This window comes from Lepisosteus oculatus, chromosome 2 (genome assembly GCF_040954835.1).
Source record: "Lepisosteus oculatus isolate fLepOcu1 chromosome 2, fLepOcu1.hap2, whole genome shotgun sequence".
In the NCBI taxonomy this organism is placed as follows: Eukaryota; Metazoa; Chordata; class Actinopteri; order Semionotiformes; family Lepisosteidae; genus Lepisosteus; species Lepisosteus oculatus.
This window is the reverse complement of record NC_090697.1, coordinates 62,405,783-62,431,041: the sequence shown is the minus strand read 5'-3', so window position 1 is coordinate 62,431,041 and position 25,259 is coordinate 62,405,783. Positions and strand designations below refer to the sequence as shown.

Genomic DNA, 25,259 nt, shown 5'->3' with positions numbered 1-25,259 from the left:
TATGCAACTGTTAAGGGTATATCATTCTTAGACATTTTCACTATTAAAACCATAATCCACTATAAAACAGCTTTCAATCTCATCTGGAAAACAACTCAGACCTAATGATTTGCAGAGACTCAATTCCATATTCTCAAGTTGTGAGAAGTAGACTTGCAGTATTAACAGCAGTGGATTTTCTGAACAAAAGTGAGGATGACAAATCATCAAGACAATGTTTGGCTTTTTTAAATGTTGTGACTTTCCCAAAGATATGTTTTTGACAAGAAAATTTGGAGTGTCAGTCACAGACAGAATGCTTTAGACAGAATTTATTTGTGCTCTTCAACCTAATGTGAAAAATATATATGTGTGTATGTACAGTGTACATTTTGATCCTGAAGCTGAAAACTGTTAAAAGAGTTAAGGAAAGGGAAGAGTTAATTGATATGAGAAAAAAGAATTAAGTCATCAGAATTGTTTATTAGATGGCCAATGAAATGACAGTGGAATTTTACATCCCAATAAAACAGTTATGGCGAATTACCTTCAGCCTTTGGTCACTAATGTAACACAGTCCGGAGGGCTTTTGAGGTCTAATGAAATTTTACACAGAATACCATTGCATACTTCACAGCTACTGTCATAGTTTATTTTATTTATTTATTGCTCATTATGAATACCATTCACATTTAAATACCCCCATATATCAAACATATCATTTTGATGCATTATCCAGCCTATGATTAACAAGGGTAGGCAGTAACAGAGCATCATTTTAAACTAAATTTTCTAGTTGCCAGTATCCTTGCACCCACAATAATTAAAAAAAAAGAAAAAAAAACAGCCTTAGCTTTGGATGGTAGAAGGAGAAAAAGCAATTACTGAAGCAACATTAAAACATACCAGGCAATAGGCAGAAGTGGTTCTGCATCACTTTTAAAAAAGTGATTGATGAAACTCTAATGTGAATCGAAGGAAAGGCTTTGCGGCAAGCCGTGGCCACTGCACGCACTTCATTAGCCATCCTAATTAGCCTGGTGTTTCAATTTGTTGGCACTGGTGGTGATAATGCAAACATCAAAACATGGGCCTTCAGTCAGCAGCATGAAGGGGTTGATGAGGGCTCCTCATCAAGTCCGCATTAACTAACAGACTAATTACTGTGGATAGGAGACTGCAACGTGATTGTCACTCTGTCTGCCTGCATTACTTTTAAGCATCAGGAGTGTGACATGGCAGGGCTGCCAACCGACCCAGACTTGAATAGAATTCACCTTAGAATGCAAAGCTGCATTTAACCCTGTAACATTTGGAATATGAAAAGGGGAAAAAGTAGGGATTTTGTATTACTTTTTTGTTTTTGCTGACAATATACAATACAATATCTGGATTTTTAGACCTACAGTAACACTAATGCAATTACAGTAAAATGTGATAGTACACTGTTTATGACAAAGTGGTAACTAAAGAGGTAATCAAAACCTTTTTGATCTACTATATATGTAATGAAAGTCTGTATGTACATACAGAATATTTTTTTATATTATACTACATACAGGATGGACTGTGAAATAATTTCATTTTAAAGTTGATTGTTTTGTAGTATAAACAGTATGAGGATGCTGTTTATAGTTCCAGTTAAAAACAAATATGCAAATATAAAAGGGTTCAAACAGAAGTAAACCTAGATTCAGAAAATAACTTTTAGAATTCGACATGTGGATCATGACAGAAACTGAAATGGGATGCCTAAATATACATTGTAATTTGGGTCTGTGTTAATTTCACCACTCTGCTGTTAAAAAGTAAACTCCAAAATATAAACTATTAATATTTTAGAAATGTAGCTCAAAATCACCTTTTCCTTCATCATTTTTCTCACAATGGTTTCTCTTTAATCTACTTAAAACATGTAATATTGCATTTATGTTAAGAAATGTTAATGAAAATATCAAAATTGTAAGGTGTGAATACCCCCAAAAAAATAAATGGGGATAAATTAATCATAAATGCACTTGAAAATCACCATATCCATCATTATCTTCTTCTGAGTCAATGCAAAAACTAACGGGCAATGGAGCCTCATTAAAAGGCAGGTTTCTGTACTGTGTCATGGATCTGGAGATCTCATTGTTAAACAAGGAAGGTAGGCTAAAGCAGGACATTCATCAAGCAACAGACAAATGACACTGGATTACTAGTTAGACAGTATAATAAGTACCATCTAATTTCCTCTTTAGAATCAATTTATTTTTCAAAGCTGGGGATCATCATCAAGGGACCCTGCTTTCCCACAGAGAAATTAAAGAGTCAAAAAACAGTTTTTCATCAAATATAAAACTAGTTGATGACACACGTTTACTACATAATTGCTTGCAAGGTTCTGATTAATACATAAAGAGTGCATAAACTTTTGCAATCTGACATTTTTCCTGTTTTATATTAAAAATCACATACAATAAAAAAATGGCAGGCCTTAAAAATTGTACTATTTTATGTGTTCCTTATGAATGGAATTGAGTCCAGTATGAAAAACATACTGTAAAAGTAATTAATGTTATCGTATGTCCCAAAAATGAAATCTGTATACAGAGAGTAATTTGTGTAAGCAATGATATATTCACTGCAGTAGTATAGTACCATACAATGATGAAATGGTAATGTTATTGCTTCACATTTGCCAAAACATTAAACTATTTATTGACACACAAGGGCAGCATGTTATATAATCTAGAACGGATATTAAGTCAAAGTCAGACAGCACAAAAGTGGGAATGGATTTGTATATGCCCAGTTTTTAAAGGCAGTTAATGGTGTTTGTGGATCAGTGCATTTATTTAAATCACTGCCTGAATTAGCTTTGGTTAATTTGATTTTTTTTATATTTTTAGTGTAAATGTTTATATGGTGTGGCATAAAAGTAGTTCTCCCTACTGTGACATATGTGTGAGATCTGAATTTTAAGAAATGCTTCTGTGGAAAAATATTCAGAGAACCACTGAAAAAATTAATGTTAATCCACTCAAAGAGGAACACTTTGACATGCTGCGTGTTATGCTGCATTAATTACTGCCAGAGAGTTTGCTTTACAGCAGGTTAATGATGCTATGCCTGGTAAGAAAGCTGCATAGAAGACAAAATGAGATTGCAAAAACAACAAAAAAGAAATGAGCTGTGAATTTATGGGAAGAAAAAATGAACTGAAATTGTTATAAAAGAAACTGAAGAACATTAGAAATTGAAAATAAAGAGCATTTGTGAACACAGAAATTGTCACCATATTTAGACCTTGAAACCCACAAAGAATAGATGAAAATATATTCAGGTTATTCTTGTTGTTCACTAAAATACATCAAATATAGTATACATCACATCCCTTTAACAAAGTCCTGAAAAGCTGTATGGGTCATAGAGACAACATGGACAGAACAGAGAGAATACATGTTTTTAAATTGTATTTTTATTGTGGCTAACAAGCAGAGCACCTGCAGAAAATTATCCTAGATAAAGTACCACCTTTAGCTGAGCCACTATTTAAAAGAGTAGTTATTCTGTTTACTGATAACTGCCTCTCTCCTGTCTATTCTATATGGAATACAATCATTTTAGATTATATCTTAGACAAGAGCCATCATTATTTTGACTACTTATTTGACTACTTAATACTGTAAATAAGGCCCCATGGGATGTCAACTGCAAGGATGGTTTTCTCTTCTTTGTGGCTTTGAAAAAATACAATTACCCCTCAAAAGCTGAAACCAACTCCATTGTAAATTTGGCTAGTAATGATTCTCTTTGCACCACATTCACACATCAATTATGATAATCATAACTACGGTCATTAAGCCGAATGTTCATTACTGTCAAGATGCCGGTGACAGCAGCTTCAATCACAGACTGTGATGGGCTCACCGAGTCCACAGTCCCACCCAAGTTTCTGCAGATAGTGTTGTGCCACATTAAATATATGATGGCTTTTCCATCCCACACGATTCCAAAGCCCGCAGACAGTAAAGGTCAACTTTATGTTCTGTGCAATATGCTTAGGCCCTCTAATTTAATCCATTGGGGTGTTCAGAGTATTTTAAGCGGTATGGGTAATAATTAAATGCCAAGTGGCTCTGTAAAACACATCTAGCCAACAAAGCATATGTCTCTTGCCAGCAGCAGGTTTTATTTATTTTTAAAATTTTATTCAACTACATGTATTTCTAGGCAATAGCACTCAATGCAGCAGGGTGCTACCTGCTGCGAGGGGATAATTAAGCACCCTCATCCATGAAAGCCCTTTAGGAAATACAGTAAATTACTTAGCACTGAGTATAAAGTCAATTTTCCATTTTCGCTTGTGAAGAATATTAAAAAATATTAAAGATATGAACACTGCAAATGCATACAGTAGTTCAACATTTAAAAAAAAATATTTACTTAATGCCAGTTAAAAACAAAATACGTACTGTTTTTAGATAGCTTTTATGAGACAAATGTTTTATTACATTGAAAACAGCAGAAAAGCAACAAAATATAAAATATGTTGAGTGTGATAAAACCTGAAACTTGTGTTGGTGAGCATCTACAGCAGTGATTTCAAAGTCATTTGCTGGACACTGGAGACAGTGTCTTTTGTTATTTTTTCTTAATATTGTGTTCTAATTTATTCATTCATGTAATAAATTTTTCCAGTCTGACAATGGTACTACCTGAGCAAATGGAGAAACAGAGACAAATAATGGCTTCTGAAAACTCAAGTGAAAACTGTCAAGTACAGTGATAGCAGTTTTCTAAACTGAAAAGTGTAAATAGCAGTATTTCGTGTAAGAATAAAAAATGTATAATGGTTTTATTACTTTTAGTTTTATAGCTTTATTGAAAAATGTAGCATTTTTAAAATACCTCAGTACGGTATTTTGTGTATCAAGAGTATCATTTTAATCAGTTAATGTTTAGTTATGTGAGCAAATGATAAGGATTCAGTCTTTGCATAAAGTCCATTTGTATAGGAACAAGTAAAGGTTTATTCCACGCTGAAAAAAGAAGAAAAGAAACACAACATTTCAGCATTGGAGCCTTTTTCGGGTGTGTGCATTTTTATAGTGATGTAATGTATATGATGCCACAAAAAACAAAAAACAAATGCTTAAATGCTTAAATGCTTAAATAATGTGAGACTTACTTTTTTTTCTTTTAGTTTTTCTTGGTTTTCTTGGTGTTTGGTGTCAAAGGTAATTTGTTCAAACCTGGACAAAGTGTTGATCATTTCCTCATATTTCTTGTTCTTATGAGCATTAGCAAAAGGGCGGAATCTAAACAAGAACATAAAACAATGATCATGTAAGTATTAAATGGTAGATAACCTAAAAAAAAAGAAGAAGAAACAACACATAACACTTGAACCAATCCTTTGGTTTCCAATAGCTTATTGTTCTACAAAATGACACACAGACCTTGGGAATCCATTTCTTGTCCCATTGTTCCAGAAAATCTACTGTTTATAGTTTGCTAATCCACCAAAAACATTGTATTTACATACATCACTCCTGAATTTTTCTAGTATTTAATTTCCATCTTAAATATCTTGTTACAGTTTGTTTGAAAGCTTGTGGATTTGATGGATATTTAGATTTAGTAAATGAAGAAATCAGTGTTTGCATTAACTCCTAGAGCAAATTAAATCAGAGCTATTCCTACAAACCTTCTAGTCGCGTTTTAGGAATATTTTGCCTACCTGTCAGGATGAAAGCTCTGATGAGGTAGTATAAGCAATGTTAATATAACTATGTGACCGATGTCATATCTTTAACATATGTATAGATGTTCAATAAAAGCACAACACTTACGTGCAATCTATTCAAATAATTTTAACATAGCTGTAAATAAATCTCAGAAAACTGAAAAAAATACAGACTAAAAGTCTGGTTTTCTGTAGATTGGTTTTCTGTAAAGTGTCAAAAAAGGTATGATCACACTGAGTATGAACACAATCTTGGCAGTATTGATGCATAGACCTAATCATGGACTCTTTCTGTGGATCTGCAGAAAGCTATCAAGGGTTGACTGATGCATTTGTTTTCTGCTGATGGCACTGGCAAGTTTGTCCCATAGATGTTCAATTGAAAAATGCTATAGCAAATCCTCAACATTTTTTTCTTAACATCATACCATTTTAATACTAGCACTACTGTATATGGCCTTACAGTGTCTAAAAAAGCTGTACTTTTGCATTGAGTTGCAGGAATGATAAGAAAAAAAACTGTTGGACCAAGGCTTTCCTCAAAGAATAACTGGGTAGCAAATCTGCCCTCAAGCTACACCAGAGCTATACTTGTGACTAAGGGACTTCTACCCCCAACACTGGTGAATGATACACTTCTCCACTGCCTCCACTCCTCATATATTCTCTGAGTGCCAGAACAAGGCAATTTATTAAATAAGTAACTTTATCCCTGCACAGCAGCCCATTTTCATACAGATGGAAAGATACTGATAATAATACATATTACTGATGCAAGGCTTATTTCTTCATGGAATTTGTGTGTTTGGATGTACAGTATACAACAATCCTAGCCTAGTATGCTGATCCTCTGCATTCTAGGAGGTGACCTGTCCCTGCTTCCTGGTTTATCTTGACTAATCTGTTGGAGGATGAATCATTATTTGGGCAGATTCTCTCCCAGTCAGGCAGTCCTTTAATCATGCCAATAACTACCAACAATTATGGTTAACTAAAATTATGTATTTTTAACTGGTTAATTATTGATTGTTATTCAGTTTATTCTGACAATTCTTACAGTATATAAACCTATACCTAATTTAAAGTACCTAATGTTTTTTTTCTGAAATCACAGAAATTGAGCTCTGTATTTTTAATCCCAAGAAACAATACCACTTAATAAATACCTGTTCACTATTATGTGTATGCTAACTGAGGTTACTGATGTAGAATCTAGACTGATAATGTTGCATTATCATTGTACATCAGTATATCTGTTTTTTATCAATACAAATATATTCATTCAGCTTGAACATGACATTTTGCTTTCAAAAATTTAATTTGCCATATCATTGCTTCGTCTAGGACTTGCTGCAAATCCTCCTGGATTTCCTTTGCTGCTGTCAGTTTTGCTGATGTAACTGATTTGGGTTTATCTAAAGAACTGGCACTTTTCAAAATATAGTGATACAGGCTACCTACAGTATATAAATTAAAAAGGCCTTAAATTTAATTGAGTTTACTACTCATAATATCTCAGAAATGTACATGAATTAAACAACTGTTGACATGTAGAACCTTGACTTTTAACAGTATTTAGCAATTAGCTTTTTAGATGGTGTAATTGTAAAAAAAAATAAAGGCACTCCACTTTAGGTAATATTAAAAGGTATAATAACTAGCTCTTATTTCAATATTAGACCTTATAACTATACATGACTGTGCACTGTATGTGTGTAATCTTCCATAGCACTGCTTGTATCTTAAAATATGTCTTAGTATTTAAAAACTTTACATTTCTAATTTAATTTTTTCATATCTGGTTTTGAATTTCATGAGCATAACAGTGAAACTCAACTCAGTGATGGTGAATGATCTGACCAAAGGCAAAATATACATGCTAACTGGTAAAAGTCCAAGCACAAACCCCCAAGTAACTTCAACTGTAAGTATTTTTAAAACGATCTTAAAGACATATGAATTTACTATAGGTCTTAATTTATAATTGTTTTACTATATTTGTTTTCTTTTGTTGGTTTACTGTCTGATTTTACAAATATTTTATAAAAATAATGCATGCAGTTCAAGCCACAGTGCTTTTTTTAATAGAACTATATTTATATTGTAGGAAATAATGTTTATATACTGTATACAGGAAATATACAATTTATAATAGAAATTCAGAAAGAGGACAAGCCTAAAATCCTGCCAATAATTGGCTTCAGAGTATAAATGGGTCACTGAATCACTTTTCTCATCTTTTATCATGTTAACATCCATGCACCAGTCTCAAGATTCTTCAAAATCTTCTGAAACCTTCTATTTTCACAATTTAACTGACAAAGCACTCAGTACCCAGACTGTACCATTTTTGTCCTGTGCACTTCCTCTATGCCTACCGAGAGTCAAACAGAGGCTATTTTGGAATCTAAATATTGCTATGAGACTAGCAGTTCTTTCCTACAGACTACAATGAAACCACTTGTTAGGGGAATCAACATATTGTAACTTTTATTTGTTGGTTTAGGATGAAAACTAATCTAAATGAAAGGTGAACTGTAGTTTCAGATTGTCTGGTCTAAGAGCTCAGTGTTCGCTTACACTGAAAGAATAAACAATATCAGTGATCCTAAGACCAGTTCATAAATTGATTAAGTATCAGCTAGTTAGTGTGACACACCAGACAATGTAGTAAATATTTATAGGCTTCATAACAAAACTCTTTATTTTCCATCATAGAATCCACTCTATTCTTCATAAAAATGGAGAAAACAGAAGGAAATTTCATAAGCGATACACATTCTGAATACAGCTTGATGAGTATAGACAATACTTTTTTATAAAATATTTTTTTTTATTTTATAAAGAAAATTATAAAATATATTTTTTAAAGAGTGGGGTTCTTAAGTGAAGTCACACCATGAATTGTCTGATGACAGTATATTTATTTATTTTGGTCAGTAATAGCCTTATTGTGGCCTAAGTGATGTGCATGCACTGTAACACCAAAAGGAACAGCAGAGAGAAAGGTAATATATTGAGAATGATCGATGAAACATTTTATATGTTCAATTCATACTGCCATCACTGTAAGAAATACTTAATTTCTGAGATGGAAAGTAGTACATCACGTTCATAATTCTTTAGGATATTTCAAAAATCCTTCAGAAAACCCTCTCAATTCAGAAAGTGCCATTTGACAGAAATCATTAGTACTGAGTGCCACCTTCTGCTAAATAAATCTTTATTTCTGCTACGATTTCTCTGGGATGGTGTGGAAGTCCTTTGTAAACTGGGCAATGTTAATAAAATGTTTGTTCAACACATTTCCAATTTCTTCTGATCTTCAGCAAATATTCTCTTAATGTCCCTTGCCCTTTCTCCTACATTAAGAATTGTGGTAGTCTGTACTGTTTCAGAAGATGGAAACAACTTTTAATTGATTAGACTTTCTTTCTGTGCATGGCTGTTACTGTTTGTAATAATATTTCTTTCAAGTACAGTTGTGAAATGTTCATCTGTTTTACATTTTCCATTCTTATTTTCTTGTTACAAACATACTGTGTAGTAAGAATAGTTGTTTGTTGAGAAAAATGTTCAGTGTAAATATCTGTTACTGAGGAAAAATGCCAGATGTTAATTACAGGGAGGTTGATTTTGCAAATTGTACCCAAGACACGCTGCTGAGGGAAGATTTATCCAGCATGGTACAAGAGGTGTCTGTGTGGGCTCCCTCAGTTCCGCTGGGGCATTGGCTTGGCTCATCAGAAAACAAACAAACAACCTTGGCACACAAACAGGAAGCACTCTGTAGTAAACCTTTTCACTGCTTTATCATAGCAAAGCTGTTGTATCACCTCTTTTCTAATATTTTGCCATTTCATCTCTAAGCACTTTTAAAAATCCTTTAATTAACAACAGCACATTTCATCTTTTGAATAATTTTGTTTCTGTGAGCATTTTTCTATTCCTTCTAATTAAATATGACACTTTTGAAACCATGAAGTTAAAAAAAGATATAATTGCAACAAAATAAAGTTTCGCAAAGAAATACATATAGTATATATACATAGTATTTCTAACAAAAAATAACTTGTTTTTGAAGCTAATTTATTTAGCAGTTTATGTGCAATTTCAACATTGGAGTTCCTACATAATCATCAAAGTAGATGTTAAAGATTGATATGCACTAAAAAAAGTATTGAAAGTAGTTTAGTAAAACAAAAAACTAAAATCCTGAACCTTAGAAGCACGTTTAAAATCTAGTGGACATAAACAGTTGCTCTTGCGAGTAATGATTTTGAGAAATTATTTCTCTTATTCAAGCACATATCCATGATTGCAAAGACTCATAAGTAGTATGATTAGAGTTTTCAGTGTCCTTTGAGAAAAAAAGCATAGCAGGAATGATTTTGCATATTTAGGTAAAAATGTAAGATACAAAAGGTGACAGAAATCACACAAAAACATTTACAAAAAAAAAAGCACTGCCTCTTTAAAGAACGCCACAATATTGCATAGACATTCCTATTCACTGGAGACAAGTGCCTCTCCTACAAGACAGATTACAGTGCAATCCATGCTAATGTGCACATGGGACGGACATCACTGAAAAAATTAATGTGGCCCCAATGTCCCAGAATACACAATGGTTGTGGTGGTAGCCGGCTGTTTCACTTACTGCTTTCATTGCCTCTGAATTGCATTTTAATAGGGTAGTTTTTATTCATTCAAAGCCATTAAGGCAAGTTTGACTTCTCACCAGGGATCGGTGGCTGAATGGACCAGGCACAGCAATATGAGGCTTTAGCCATAACGAGAAAGACAGTTCAGTTCATCTGCTGACGGATTTCAAAGGATGGCTAATACAGTAGGCCCAATTGGCATAAACCTTCCCAAAAAAATGATTCAAGAACTGTTGGATTGAATTTTCACATGCTGACCAATAGGAAACAAAGATTATAGACAACACTATCATATGGCTATCCAGTAGGATTTTGGTGATAAATACAATAACAGTGCATTAGATGTTTTCTGAGCTCCATTCTTTACAATTTATTTTTTAAAAACTCTATGAAATATACACAAAAATCTAAATATAAAGATATAACTGGTAAAAAGTCGTGCAATATCAGTATAAAAGTAAACTACATAGATTCTAAGGCTCCACATAAAGGTTTTGAAAACTACACATTCTGTCACATTAAAGTGACACAGCACCAAGTACATGAAGAGAGAACACACAGACACAAATGTGTGTTAAGATGATATAGTTGAAGGAGGATGCTATTATAGCACCCTGAGGATGCTATAAGGTACACTAAATAGTAAATAGTCTAGACAATTTACCTTTTTTGTGGGTGCCTATTTTAATAAAAAAAATAATAATCTATCCAATTCTTAGAATACAGTTTATAATGTCTACAATTAAAGATAATGGAAAGCATTTTCCATCTTATTTCAATATACTTGTGATTTTCCAATATCTTTAATTGTAGTAAAGACTACTTTATTGATCATATGAAGTAATGAAAATTCAAATTTGAGAAAAATAACTACATTGGAATTTTACGTGTTTAGTTTGGTGAAAATATGGAGCACACAGTACTAATAGATTATTTTTTATTAGGTTAGGTTGCCACCTGCAATTGTTCAAGACATTTACAAAATAGGTGTCACGACTATAGTCCCCCCTCCTTAAGGGTGCTCCAGCCCTTTCACTAAAGACTTCATTCTCTGCACCTGTTTCCCATTCCCTGCCCACCTTAAAAGCCAGGCGCTGACGCTCTTCCAGGCTCTGCATCTGATTTCCATATCGTGCAAGTCCGGGACCAGGAAGCGCCTGGTCCCGTTAAGGTTTTAACCTCTGTTCCCGTTCCTGTTCCCCGTCCGCCGGTTCCGACCCGGCCTTCGTGGTTTTAATTCCGAGTTCTGATGGATCTCCTGGTTTTGGACTTACCTTCGTGTTTTGGATACTCTATGGATTACTCTTTGGGATTGTTCGCCTCGGCCACACCTCCCCCGTGCACCAGCGCACCTTGGACACGCCCCCCTGTCTTCAGCCCCGTTTTCCTGCATGACGTTTCCCTAGTGTTTCCCCACTCCGTCGGATTGTGTCATCCGCATAGGGTCCGGAAAGAACTGTTCGTTACAATAGGTATTCAAACTGCAGTAGGAGCAGTGTTAAAGCATAGCTAACAGGAGGCAAAATGGGAGATGTAATCTCGCATTTAGATGGGAACACACAGATGCGCCTAGCATCTTAGCTGCCTTAGTTGCTAAACCACACCCTAGCAGTTCACTGCTTTAACCAGAATGAAGTCTATTTAGAAGGTCCCTATCTTCAAATCACAGTCCCTATCTGATTTAATCAGATGGGTCATATGAGAAACAATTTTCCTGGAAAATCATGACCTAGCCAAGAAACTTGTTCCAATTGTTCAGGAGGAATATATGAAGAAGAAAATTATTTTAATTCATGTATTTAAACCATTCAGATGATTAGGCAACTGAGTTAATCCTATGACTAAAATAATATTTTGATTATTTAACTATTTTTGTATCAAATTCTAGCAAATTGGATACTGAGAGAGGGGCACAGGCAATAGTGGCCCCAAGAAGAGGTAATTTAAGGAGAATAAAATATAGATTCATTCCAGACTGAAAAACAAAGGTGTAAGTGAATTCAATAAGAGTGCTATACCTTCATTCCTGAATAAAGGTGCATTAACTTAGTTAGTGTACCTGAAGACAAAGTAGGTTGAACAGTATGTAGATCAAAATACAGCAGGGAGTTCTGTAAGTTGCTTCATCAAACAATTTTTCAATGGAGCTCCGTAGACAACAGCACTCGCAACAGTATCTTAGTATCTTAGATGTTATAGAATAACATCACATTTATATTGCTATTGAAAGAAGTGTCTACCTATAAAATAATACACAAATATCTTAAATCTATAAATTCAATGTATTATTAATCAATCATCCTTCATTTACAAGGAATGATTTGTAATAATACAACATTATGGAATATTTTTAACTGGTATACCACACATTATATTTTCTATTATTATTATGATTATAGGAACAAAGCAATGCTTGACCTTAATCTAAGCACACAATCAGTATGTTTAATTCCAATATATATTAAATACATACTTAATTGGGACAAAATATTACAAACTTAAATAATACTGGATTAGCACACATTAGTCTGGGATAGATATCTTTAGACTTTGAAGAGGCAAAGAGGCATTCAGGCCTAAATTAAACCACACTGCTCAGTTCAACTAGATTAAAAAAACACAAAATTGCAGTATACTAATTGCTTAATATAACTGAAAACACTGTGTTCACTTGATATCTCCATTTGTATTCCACATAAACTCTTTCAGACATTTGCAGTATTGCGCCGTGTGCTGAACGTCTGCTGCGACACTTCTTAAGTTACAGCCAGGGAAAAAAAAAGTCTTCCCCATTTTAAATCATAATTATCCACAAAAATATTATCTGCATCAAAAGGCGTTATGGAGTGCTTGGACTTCATTAAGGAAAAATTAAGCCGGAGAAAGAAAAAAAGGCAAATTTAGGTACCTCTTTGAAAATTTCCACTGGAAATTAGCTGAAAGAAGGCGATGAATGCTGGATCAAAAGGGGCTAATCATGCTTAAACGTGCCCTGGAGCACCGAAATGTATAATACGATTTGCACAGTAACTACCTCTCCTATTACAGCTTGTTTAGAGTACTCCGTGTTAATGGGGTTAGCTAATTTAGTGTTTTAAGTTGAAAAAAGGCTGAGCTGCTTAATAAATATTGCACACTGTGCTAGTAATTAAAATAAATTGAAGGATTTTAAACAGAGATGGGACTGTTAAAAAAATAGTCTAAAAATGTTATTATGATAATCCTCTTATAATTATATTTTAGTCAAGATTTTTTTTTTAAATTGAAGTTGCTAATGTTTAATGTTTTATTACAAATTTCACATTAAAGTTATTTTCTTTATTCCTTAGCTTAGTCACAGCATATATCTTCCCTTCTCTTGCTCTATGGAAGTTATAAAAATATATTTGGCAAAGAATTTCTTTAGATTCTTTTTTAAAATACTGCTAATCAACTATAATCAAGCTTTTGTTTATTTATCTCATTTTTTAAACTAAATGGCTTTTGACATTTGAGTTAATCTAAAATTACTTTCTGTACTTAGAAAACAGCTTCTCAGGCATTGAATCCATACTGTATGTGCATATTAATTAGTTCTGGCTGTTTCACAGTGATTGAAAGAAAAAAAAACTAAACAAAATTCTAAATCTGTTGCACATAGATTTAGAATTATATATATATAGTGTCTATATAGTCAAACCCAAGTCATATGTAAAATCAAAGTCAGCAGTAATTGAAACAAATATAACTCTCTAGTGATTGCAATGTTGCAAATCAAAATTACTTATACAGGAAGCAGAATTAGAAGTTTGCTTACTGCAGGGGGTTTTACTTACTTTCTAGGATTGTAAAAAAACAGCGAATTGATATTCAGTACACGATATCCTTCTAAAAGTATTAAGTGCCTTGAAAATGTATCTAGACTGTGACTGTGGTCTAAATCACAATTGGTCCAAAAATCACATTTTGTGATTTTAATAACACTAACTTATACTTACACAAAAGTAATATTTTATTCAAATCTCGAATGTTCAAGTTAAAGGCTTCAAATGGTAGGACAAGTTACAGTGAATGTCAACAAAACCTTAATAAAATATTAAAACATAAATATTCAGACCTCTGAGCTCAATATTGGAAGCCACTTTGGCAGCAATTATACCCAAGTCTTTTTGGGTAGGTCTCTACCAATTTTGTACACAACCTTGATAACAAAACCGAGTGTTTTCTTCTATTATAACAACTTTGATCATTATTAATACAATTTCGAAGCTTGCCTGTGAAGCTGAAAAAAACTTGAAACCGACAAAGTGACAACATTTCTCACTTAGCAATATTTAATTCACACTGATCAGAATCTTTAAAAATCTGATGACTACAACTAATGTAAAATGTACAAGAGCAGCCAATTTGAAGTAGTGCAGTAGCTAGCCCATCACATTTCCCAATTTAACCTAATTGTTAAATTAGATTTCATAAATGGGTGGCACAGTGGTGCAGTGTGTAGTATTGCTGCCTCACAGCACTGAGGCTCGGGGTTGAATTCCTGGGGAGGTATCTGGGTGGAGTTTGTATGTTCTCAATGTTTTTTACATGGTTTCCTCTGGTTACTCCAATTTCCTCCCAGTGCATTGACTAACTAGTAGGTTAATTGGCTTATTGGAAAATTGGCCCTGGTGTGAGTGGTGTGCATGTTTGTGTTAGTGTCTGCCCTGTAATGGAGTGGCATCCCATCTAGGGTGTATCCTCCCTTGTGCCAATATCTTGCCAGGTTAGGCTCCAGCAGCCCTATGGTTAAGAGGATTACAAATTGATGGAATTTAACAATATGTTTGTTTTCTGTACCTCCATTAAACTAAAATTCTACTTTTTGAACTACAATATAGAGATTGTATCTTAAAACAAAATGGCTAAAATTTCAGCAGATTATCACCGTAAAAGTATTTCTATATAAAAAAGAACAAATATTAAGTTAAACAAATATAATAAGTAAAAATGACTTTTGAACAGTAGTAAATGTAGAAATATATAAGATGTTGTCCTTTGCAAAAGACTAAATCCTCATAAAATAAAAATATATGAGGCCATATGGCCTTGCCATATCCAGTTGATTGATTTTACAACATAATGATAATTTCCCCCATGTTACTGAAAAAAATAAATCAGTCTTTGAAAATATGATATTTAGATGAAATACCAACATTTCCAAATGAACAAAAGTATTATATCCTTGAGGAAACATAATTTAAAATATTTCCTCAGAAAGCATTGTTGAACTAAGGACTATAATGCCCCATCTGTTTCACATCCAAATAATAGCAGATGTACCTTCCTTAATTAGCTTTTATCATTTATAAAGAAGTTTATAATCAAATAAATTTGGCTCTGGCCTTTATGTGACTTTTATTGTTGCAGACGTGTGGGGAGCAATCCCAAATAAAAACTGTATTAAAATGCTCATCTAATCAGACAGTAAGAGTAGATTTCCCTGAAATCTGAAAAAAATAAGCTTTGGAAACACAAATCTTTGGAAAAGTGTCTGCTAAAAAGCAAACAAAAAAAACAGCTGCAGTGGGAGTGCAACCTAAAAGGCCAAAACTTACGGCTCGTCATTCAACCGGTTCCTCCACTCCTCCTGTCTCAGCTCTTTTCTGGCCTCCTCCACTGACGTGATTGATGTGGCCACGCGCAAGGTTGGCTCCAGAGGCTTGAAGCGCTGCTGCAATACTTCAGCAGGATCGCGGAAGGGCCCCTGACAGGTACAGGATAAGGTAAATGTTTTATTGTGGGTCTTCCTGACACATTATTGATAACACCAGAAGCCCATGAGGCTGCTGAAAGCTCCACAAACTCCTATTTTCTTTAAATTATTAATAAAAGCAATTCCTCCTGATGCACCGTTGCAAATAGCATGATGGGTTGATAACATTTGCTTGATAGATGGGCATTGAGGAAACTCTTACATTTGGAAGCTGAATTCTTCACCTGTAAATCAATGCTGCCATATATATAAATTTATATAGTCTCTAACCAACAGGGGACGTTCCCTCCATTCATTTATTTATAAGTATTGGAGAAGGAAACCCTTTGCTACATCATTTTATAACCTATTTAGAACAGTACCAAAGGGTATACAATTTTATCAGCTTTCATCACTTTATACTCCTCACACACAGTTCAAACTAAGCCCACTCATTTATGTCTGCTCACATTGAAAAGGTTTTCAGCATTATTTTTAAAATACTTTCAGGTGGCTATATATACATTTGGTGTGTCAGCTTCAGGATAAAATCCAGGGTATAAAGCTTTGATATTTTATAAAGTGAACCTCTACATTTTAGAACATCAAAAGTAACATGAACTGAAGTTGGATATTTAAATTGTTTTCATTAACCTTTTCTGCAAATAACTAACCATTGTCAAGAAAGTAATGCCATATCTAATCTAGTTTTCATTATATAAGTTAAGAGTATGCTAGGGGGGTATGCATCTAATATAGTATAAGATGAGTTTATGTGTCTGAGAATCCTGCCACTGATAGTCAGACTTTTCGCCACTTTGTTATGTGATTACATTATTACTTTACTGTCACTAAAGTTTTAGGTATATATAATACCAATTTATTTAACCAAATATAGTATCTTTATTCATATTCCTGCATGACTGTTATAACAGGAGTCAGTCCAGGCTCCCGTGAAGCATAGTTCGTTCAGGACCTGTGCAGACGGTATATTCCGGAAGTAAGAAGAGAAGGACATGGGAGGGGGGGTGGGAGGCGAAGAGGATCAGGACAAGTTGACAGACAGGGGGGTGTGACTACAGTGATCCATTGCTCGGGGGGCGTGGCAATGGCAAACAAGTTCAGGCAGTCCAAAAATGGGGAAATCCGGCGCAATCCAAAGTCCAAAACGGGGGATCCAACCAAAACAAAACAAACACAGTTAAAATCCGGATCCGGAACAGGAAAAGGGAATAAAACTAAGGTAACGATGCCAGGCGCTCTGAGCCCCGGACTCAGATGGTCAAGATGCAGTGATGAAACCTATGCTGTTGGAGTCTCCCCTGGACCCACTGGCTTCCGGGCATCCATCTCCCAGTGCTGAGCCAGGAATAGCAAGAGTGCCAGGCTTAAATAAGGAGACAGAACAGGGGACAGGTGCACGTAATTCAGTGCACATTAGGTGCTGTGGGTTCTTTATGTCTTATCCGGCTTCTCCTCTGCAATCTGGCATTATGTTCAGTTCCTGTCCTACCCTGCACCCCAGCCTTCTCCCTAACTTTGTCCCACTCTCCAATAGCTCCTGCTTCCCGGTCTGCCTGGACTTTCCTTGTTGCCTGCCTGTGTCCTGACCCACCCGATCTCCCCCTGAGGAACCTGTCCTCTGCGGTGCTGCTTCAATTTGCTGTGTGCTTTGGGCGGCCAGCTTTTTGGCTGCTAGCAGTGCCACGTGGGGCTGTAGGCTTGGTGTGGCAGCTGCCTGTTGTAATTGTGCACACTTATGTTTCCCTGGCACTCACATCGCACAGGAATTGTCTTGCAGTGCATGTGAGGTGCTTCTGGTTCCCTGGTGTCAGCATCGTACTGCGTTCTTTCTGTGTTATATCCGCCCCTGCTGTGTGAGCTGGCAGTTCTCACGGGGGCCTGACATCTCAGCCCTGCAGCTGGGAGCTTTGCACAGTTGTCAGCTTTGGGGGTTGCCCACTTCCTGCACTCCAGTCCCTTGTCCTGCCAGTTTTGCACTCCAGCCCTTCCTCTGGCCTGATGTTTCACACTGGACTCTGCTTCAGCCTGCCGGTCTTCCTGTCTTTTCTGTCCTGTCTTGTCCCTGGTTCTGTGTTCCTTGCTCTTGTCCCCGTGAAGAAGAGTCCCTTATGAAGTTCATGGACCACTACTGCTGGACTGTGATGCCCTTACTGTTGGGTCTGAAGCACCTGCTGGGCCACCCCTGCCATCATCATGCAATGGCATAAGAATATGTAACAGTATGTAAGTTTGGAATTCATCACATTTATGTGTGACTAAAGTTCAAAGATATCCTTTAAAGCATGGAAAAAAATAACTGAAAAGCTCTAATTTCCCTTAACCAAGCAAGAAATCAATTTTTACCAAGATTAAGAAAACAAATTGTTCCATCACAACTCACCCGAGAAATGAATTGAATGATTTTAACTGTATGTCTGCTTACCCAAAAAACACTCTAGTCTGTTTTTGTGGCGAAACATCCCCATCTGATGTGAGATGTCAATACTTTGTGACATGCTATTCCAAGAAGAACCAATTAAAAACTTCAAACAAGCTCTAAAGCCTAGTATACACTATACAAAGAACTGTTCCTACATACTGGTGTTCAGAAAATGTTCCCTCGATGATTCATGTCATGACAAAGAAACATTCTTCTCCAGGCACATCTATATGCCACTTTAAGAAATGTTTTTTCTAAAGCAATTGTTTCCACACCAAATTGGGAAAAAAATGTTCTTTAGAAGACATCTAAAGACCCTATTTGGTCTAAAATACTAAAATATGGGACATTACCATTTTGATTAAATTAGTATTGTAGAAACAAGTAATTTCAGCTATATAAGTAAAATAATGTTTTTGCTGAGAATAAAAAGTAAAATAAATGACAAAGTTTGTACCTTAATGAAAAATAGTTTAATCTCTAATTATCCTTTTATCTTATATGTATCAGGAGATTGTGGGAAATCTCATGTGTTGTTAGGATGGCTACAATGGTGATAGCCCTAGCTCTCCCTGACATGTTCCAAGAGCTAGTCAGAGAAAGTTATTCACACAACTGTAAAACATTTTGACCTCTATTTCAAACTGTAGATGAAGCGCATGAGTAAAATGAATTGATTACAAAAAAATACATTTTGAACTGTGTTGACATTGCAGCAATAAAGCTTATACATCTAAATATATTAATTAGAAAAGTTCAAGATGACGTTTTCTAGTGTAGACATATGGAATAGGAAAACATACAGTACATCAATCAATTGTAATTGTATTGTGAATAGCCATTGTATAGTTTATTGTATCGCAATCTTAACCTAATCCCTGTAAACATCTGTCCTTCTACTCTTCTACCCCTCCTATCAAGCTTGTCGATAAAGCATTTCATTGCCGACAACACCATTGTATGTCATTCTGTTCATGTATTGATAAATAAACCTTGATTGATTGATGAAAACATGGGTAAATGCCTCAGTATCCTGTTTTTCTTGTTTGAAATGGAATATTATGTTCCATGTGTGCTCAACTGTGCCAATTAAGGGCAAGAATCACATTTTCAGTTTCACTTCCAGACATAACAAAAAACAACTACTCATTTCCTTAAACAACATTTCTTTCTTTTTGTCTTCCCATTGTCACTCATCAAATCTAATATTTAAGTAAAAAATAGATTGATTTCATCTGATTGACAGTTTTGCAGAAATATTTGGAAAATTCTTCTTTAAAGCACTAACCTTTGTATTCTCTAAATATACTTTTATATGACAAAGATTCACAGACATATGTGGCATTTTAATTAAAATTCTTGACCACTAACCTGAATCTGCTAGATTAGTAGTAAAAGCAAAATGGGTAAAAACCCAGCAACAATGATACAGTATTTTTAAAATGATGAAGTCAATATTTTATTTATAGGTTTAATTTTTATTTTACCATTTTGGACCCTATCTGACCACCACATTAAATCTGTCAAATGATAAAGTATTAAAATGTATTTAAAATATGATGAAATATTGAATGAGATCAAATTTACATGTACTTTGATCTATGCATATTTATGTATATGTTCATGTTGGGGTTATACTGATTGACTTCCACTGGGAAATTCATGAGGCATAATGAAGAAATGAGCTTTAGTTAGAGAGGTGGGACCATTTGTGTCTGAAACAAGTAAGGATTAAATCTCTCCAGTGATGACCAAGCAAATAAAAAAGATTTGCGTAACAAACTCAAAATCAGTGATGCAGGAGAGTGTTTGGAAGGTATCCTGTTGATAACATAGACAATTTACTACCAAATTTAAATTATTAGAATCACATTATGTATACAGTACTAGGATACAATTAAATACCTACAGTAAATAAAAATATACATCCTCAAAGATTTAAGATTTAAGATCTCACATGTTTTATGCCATTTGACTACACAGATAAAAATACACTCTTTGTTTCAGTTCGCTTTCAGTTTGACCTTCAGGTGCTGAGTGTCGTTGTAGTTAATTCATGCAGGTGAGTTGGGTATCATCTTTGATACTATCAACAACGGTTCAGCTCCCACTGTCTCCAAACTCATTGCTTTCTATAGGAAAGATATAATCCATCTATCACAATGAGATAGTTATCAAATAGCAGACTGGCATTAAGGAGATCTTGCTGGAACTGTTAGCAGGTGAGAAAATGAAACCCTGCCTTTTGTGATTGTAAAATGTAAATAGATAATGCCATTCCATGCAAAGCGCATACTCTGAAAGATCTCCTTTTTTAATGAGTTCCTACTAACAAGGCACAGCTGGAGCCTCAGCCAGCCTGAGTGAAGACAGTGGCTCTAATAAAAAGAAATGATTCACGCCTCATTTCTGCTCACTTATGTTTTACATTAATAGAAACCAATAATAGGAACCAGTTACCATAAAAGTCATGGACCGTAAATAACACAAATGGCAAATACGTATCATCAAATACTTTTCACAGCTGGACAAGATGACATGCTAGATTTGAAGGTACTTAAAGAATTTTTTATTAAGGCTATTTTAAAAGCTGTGGTATTCCCTTGCTAAGAGCTGTTTAATGACATGCATTTAATAAACGTCTGAGCGTAATGTTGATAGACACATTTCTCAAGCTAGCTGGGCATCTATATGTTCCAACAATTGTTAAATGTGATTGGAAGACTGTTTAACTATATTGTACTTCCCTAAAGAATATAAAATTGCATATTAAACCTGTCTTACCAATACATTTCATGGTACTTGGTGATATTTTAATGGAATTATAGAATCTTTTTTAGAAAGGCAACAAAGAATAAATATGCATTAAATTATTAAAACAAAAAGTTTCAGATATTTGAATTTAATTTTGATAATGTTTATATGACTAATTAAATAACTATCCTTTATGGGTAAGCAGTTTTGTTTTTCAGGTTAGAAATATAAAATATACTTGCTATGAAATTTATAAAACTTTTCTAAAATGCTTGTCTTGATCTTTATATTAACTCTCAACATTCTTTTATTTCATTCATAATGTAGTTCAATCTATCACAGCACAACAAGACTTAAGTTTAAGACATACAAACATTTTCTTAATTGGACTGTATGTATACAGTCTCTAGTATGTACTGTATGTATACAGTATGTGTCTCTATAAAATAATATTTATATTGTTTTTTATCAATTATAATTATTAATGATGATAACAGTAGCAAGCAGCATGTTCTGCAGGAGTAAGATAATATCAAATGCAAAAGTGTATCAAATACACTTTTAAAAAACTCACTACAGCCACCAAATTGTGTGACCTCTTTCTCATAGAATAAAGGTAATGCACTCCAGTATTCATGCAAATAAGGGGTTCCAAAGGAGTTATCATTCATCATGTGACTTATATTACCAGTTTTTCCAAAAATCATACAAAGTTAAATTTATCATACCAATAGTAGGATTCTTCTTAAAGCATAAGCCTTTACCAAATTTTGAAGTTACTGTACACAGCTTGAATATAAAGTATATATATATAGACAGGTATACAAGAGCGTTTTCTTGTTCAGGGTGTCCAATAACATATTTACATATGTTCTTGGATATAGGCATCTTCCATTAATGTACTGTATCATCTTTTAAAAAGTAAGCTTTTGATTGGTTGATTGTGGCAATCATGTTTATTGGCCCAACATAATAATTACAACATCTGAATTCTCCTCTATCAATGATCACAGTTCCAAAAGTGGTTGTAGAGAAATAAAAATGTTTACCAATGAAGTAACAGACAGGATGAGAAAATACAAACTTAAATGTCAAACAAAATAAGCATAGAAGAAACAGCAGATTACAGGCACTAGAAGCATACATGATAGATACATCTCCAGAGCCAGATGGGAACCAATTGTACTTAAGGAAACACGAGATGCTATTCATAGACCATTAACAAAACTCCTCTCAAGATAGGATTAACACCCACTGACTGGAAAATTGCTAATGTAGCACTCATCCATAAAAAGGGTGAGAAAACCAAACCAAGTAATTATAAACCAATAAGTGTTACTACTATTACATTCTAGGTTATGGGAGAAGTAATTATAACTTAACTAGAGGATCATCTTTATAGCAACAAGATTCTAAAGGATAGTCATGAATGGATTTAGAATTGCTCTTGCTTAACTAACTTGATAGATTCACTGAAATAAGGGTGTTCTTCTTCTCAAAGATTAATTCTCACATTGCAGGGAATATTCATTTAAGGTAACATACTGTTTTTAAATTGCCCTCAGGTTATTGGACAGCTAAGGGCTAAATGCACAAATCAGGGTGATGTAATTAACAGTGTACCTCAAAAATCTATATTAGGACCACTGCTCTTCCTAATGTTTTTTTCAAAGATTCTGCTATGGTTAGCAAAATAAGTTTGCAGACGACACCAAAGGAAAAACATTATCAAAACTGTATAATCTGCAAAAGAAATTTGAGAAATATCAAATATCAGGTAGAAAACTCTTAATTCAAACAATTGTAGGGTGTTGCCTGTATGGAGAAACAGCAAAAGAAAACTTTAAATTTACAACGTGACACGTTGAACTTGAAGAGGCTATTCATAAGAAAGACACAGGTATGTAAGGACATAATCTTCCAGGCAAAGTTGCGGAACAATAAAAATGACAAACAGAATGGTTTGGCTATGTGGTTAAATGTCTAGAATTAAAATATAGGGATTTATGTTATAGTTGTTAACTGAGAATCTCCTTCACTAAAAAAACAGAGAAGAGCAGATTAGATTCAAAATCCTCAAAAGCTGGTTTAGAACAAAGTTTGTTCTATGGATTTCTTCAGATTAAACAGTAAATTATGAAACAGAGGACACAAGTACAGTACATACTAAAGGAAAGGAAAGGTGAGCTTAAAACTAACAAGAGAAGTGTTGGTTTAAAAACAAAGTGTAGTGGGAGTACAGTACATGGTGCTCAGTCATGTTGTTAAAGCTGATGCTTTGCCTTCTTTCAAGGAATGGCTGGATAATCAATTAGCTAATGGCAACTGAAAAGGAAGATTATCTGAATGGATTTCTTCCATTTTTATCCTTTCTCATGTTCTTACAGTATTTTACATTATAATTTGCCCATTTCATGTATATGGCTATACAATTAAGTGTAAAATTGAATTTTCCCATTCATCTGCTTCAGCTGTTTATCATTACCTACAGAATGAAGAATGAATGATTTTTAGTTACCACTTTTGTAATAAAATTCCAAACCCCAGATTAATTTTATAAGTTTGATCTTTCTCACCTGTGGTTTCTTCTTGGGGATGGGAGGCAAAGGCTGTGCCATTGTGAGGGTTAAAGGAGATCCTGGTACATTCATGTTCACAAGCCCCTTGCTGGTCTCTTTTCTATGGAACGACGTTTTAAGGCTCAGAGGTCTCATGCTCTGTGGTTTCAGTTTCATCTGCAGTTTCAGTTCCATTTCATCTGGGAAAGGTCTGTATGGTGAGTTAAAGACACCAGGGCACTGGGAAAGGGGAAAAAAGTAAAAATCATCCTTAAACTACAATACAGTAATAACAATTCATTTTGCCTTTAACATAGACTAGCTGCTTTTCAAGATCAATATTTTAGCATAAAAAAACCATGATAAAACTAGCTTTTTACTGTAAAGGAGTAATGTTATTAGCTCATTTAAACTTGCTAACTAAGATCACACATCACATCTGATCATGTAACAATTCATAATCTAATTCAATTTGTTAATGACTTTCAAAGACACAAAGTTTTAAAAACCAATACATGTGCAGATTAAATATATTCATACAATGGATGTCTAGATTTTGTAACAAATTTGCCTTTAATAATTTTGTATTAATGCAATAGAGGCTATAAAAAGTCTACAAAATCACAGCTCTCCCAATTCTACTACTTTGATTCAAGGTAGGTCTGCTATTAAACCAACAAAATACAAAAGAACAGCAAGAGAAAAATAACTTAAAAAGTTTGCAAATGTTTTCTGTGTTACATTGATTTGTGTGTGTTGGTAAGAAAATGTTGAAACGGAACAGGCCTACTTGTAATTTGACTTCTCAAATTTAAAGTAATGGTGAGGGTAAGATCATATAGAGTTCAAAGAACCACATCCTATTTGAGAACACAGAGAAATAGAACACCAAATTACAAATGAAAAGTTAGGCATTACAATTCACATATGGAGCTTTGATGGTCTGGATACACAACAAACATTCAAATAAGGTGAGACATTCTCCATCTGGATCCTAACAATCTCGCTTAGCAAACAATGTATATCTTTCGACACACTCAAGTTACATACTTGAAAACCATTGTCAATTTGGATTATGATGACTTGAGTCTGCTTGTTAAAATTTTAGACAAAGCAAATGTTTTTCTTAATTCTGGAGGTCGTGAGAAAGCAAACTATAAACTCCTCAGTTATATGGATATTTTGTGGTGGGAATAAGGCCATTATAAGATTCCACTGTGATATTAGGAAGACTCCTTCTCTACCATCAACAAACACCTTAACATTTTAGCAACAAAAATGCACAACTGTAACAACTGATCATCAAAGAGTTGTATTACTATCAATAAATATACATGCTTTCTACATACACTTTACTAATTTGCAATTATGATCAAATCAAATTATTGCACTATATTTTCTTTTAATGTCT

The 25,259-nt window shown here is 34.3% G+C and overlaps 1 protein-coding gene across 3 annotated transcripts in view; it reads right to left on the bottom strand.

Annotated features, from left to right (window-relative positions):
- Window positions 1-25,259, bottom strand: part of spata17 (spermatogenesis associated 17) — a 72,568-nt gene that overhangs the window by 13,112 nt on the left and 34,197 nt on the right. For 2 of the 3 annotated variants that reach the window (XM_015344109.2, XM_015344114.2), the window contains 3 exons: window positions 23,867-24,088; window positions 15,957-16,105; window positions 5,156-5,285 (listed from right to left, as the gene is read on the bottom strand). In XM_015344109.2, the coding sequence (XP_015199595.2) occupies window positions 5,156-5,285; window positions 15,957-16,105; window positions 23,867-24,088 (501 nt within the window). The remainder of the gene's footprint in view (window positions 1-5,155; window positions 5,286-15,956; window positions 16,106-23,866; window positions 24,089-25,259) is intronic. The other variant, XM_069180173.1, reaches the window with a different exon arrangement.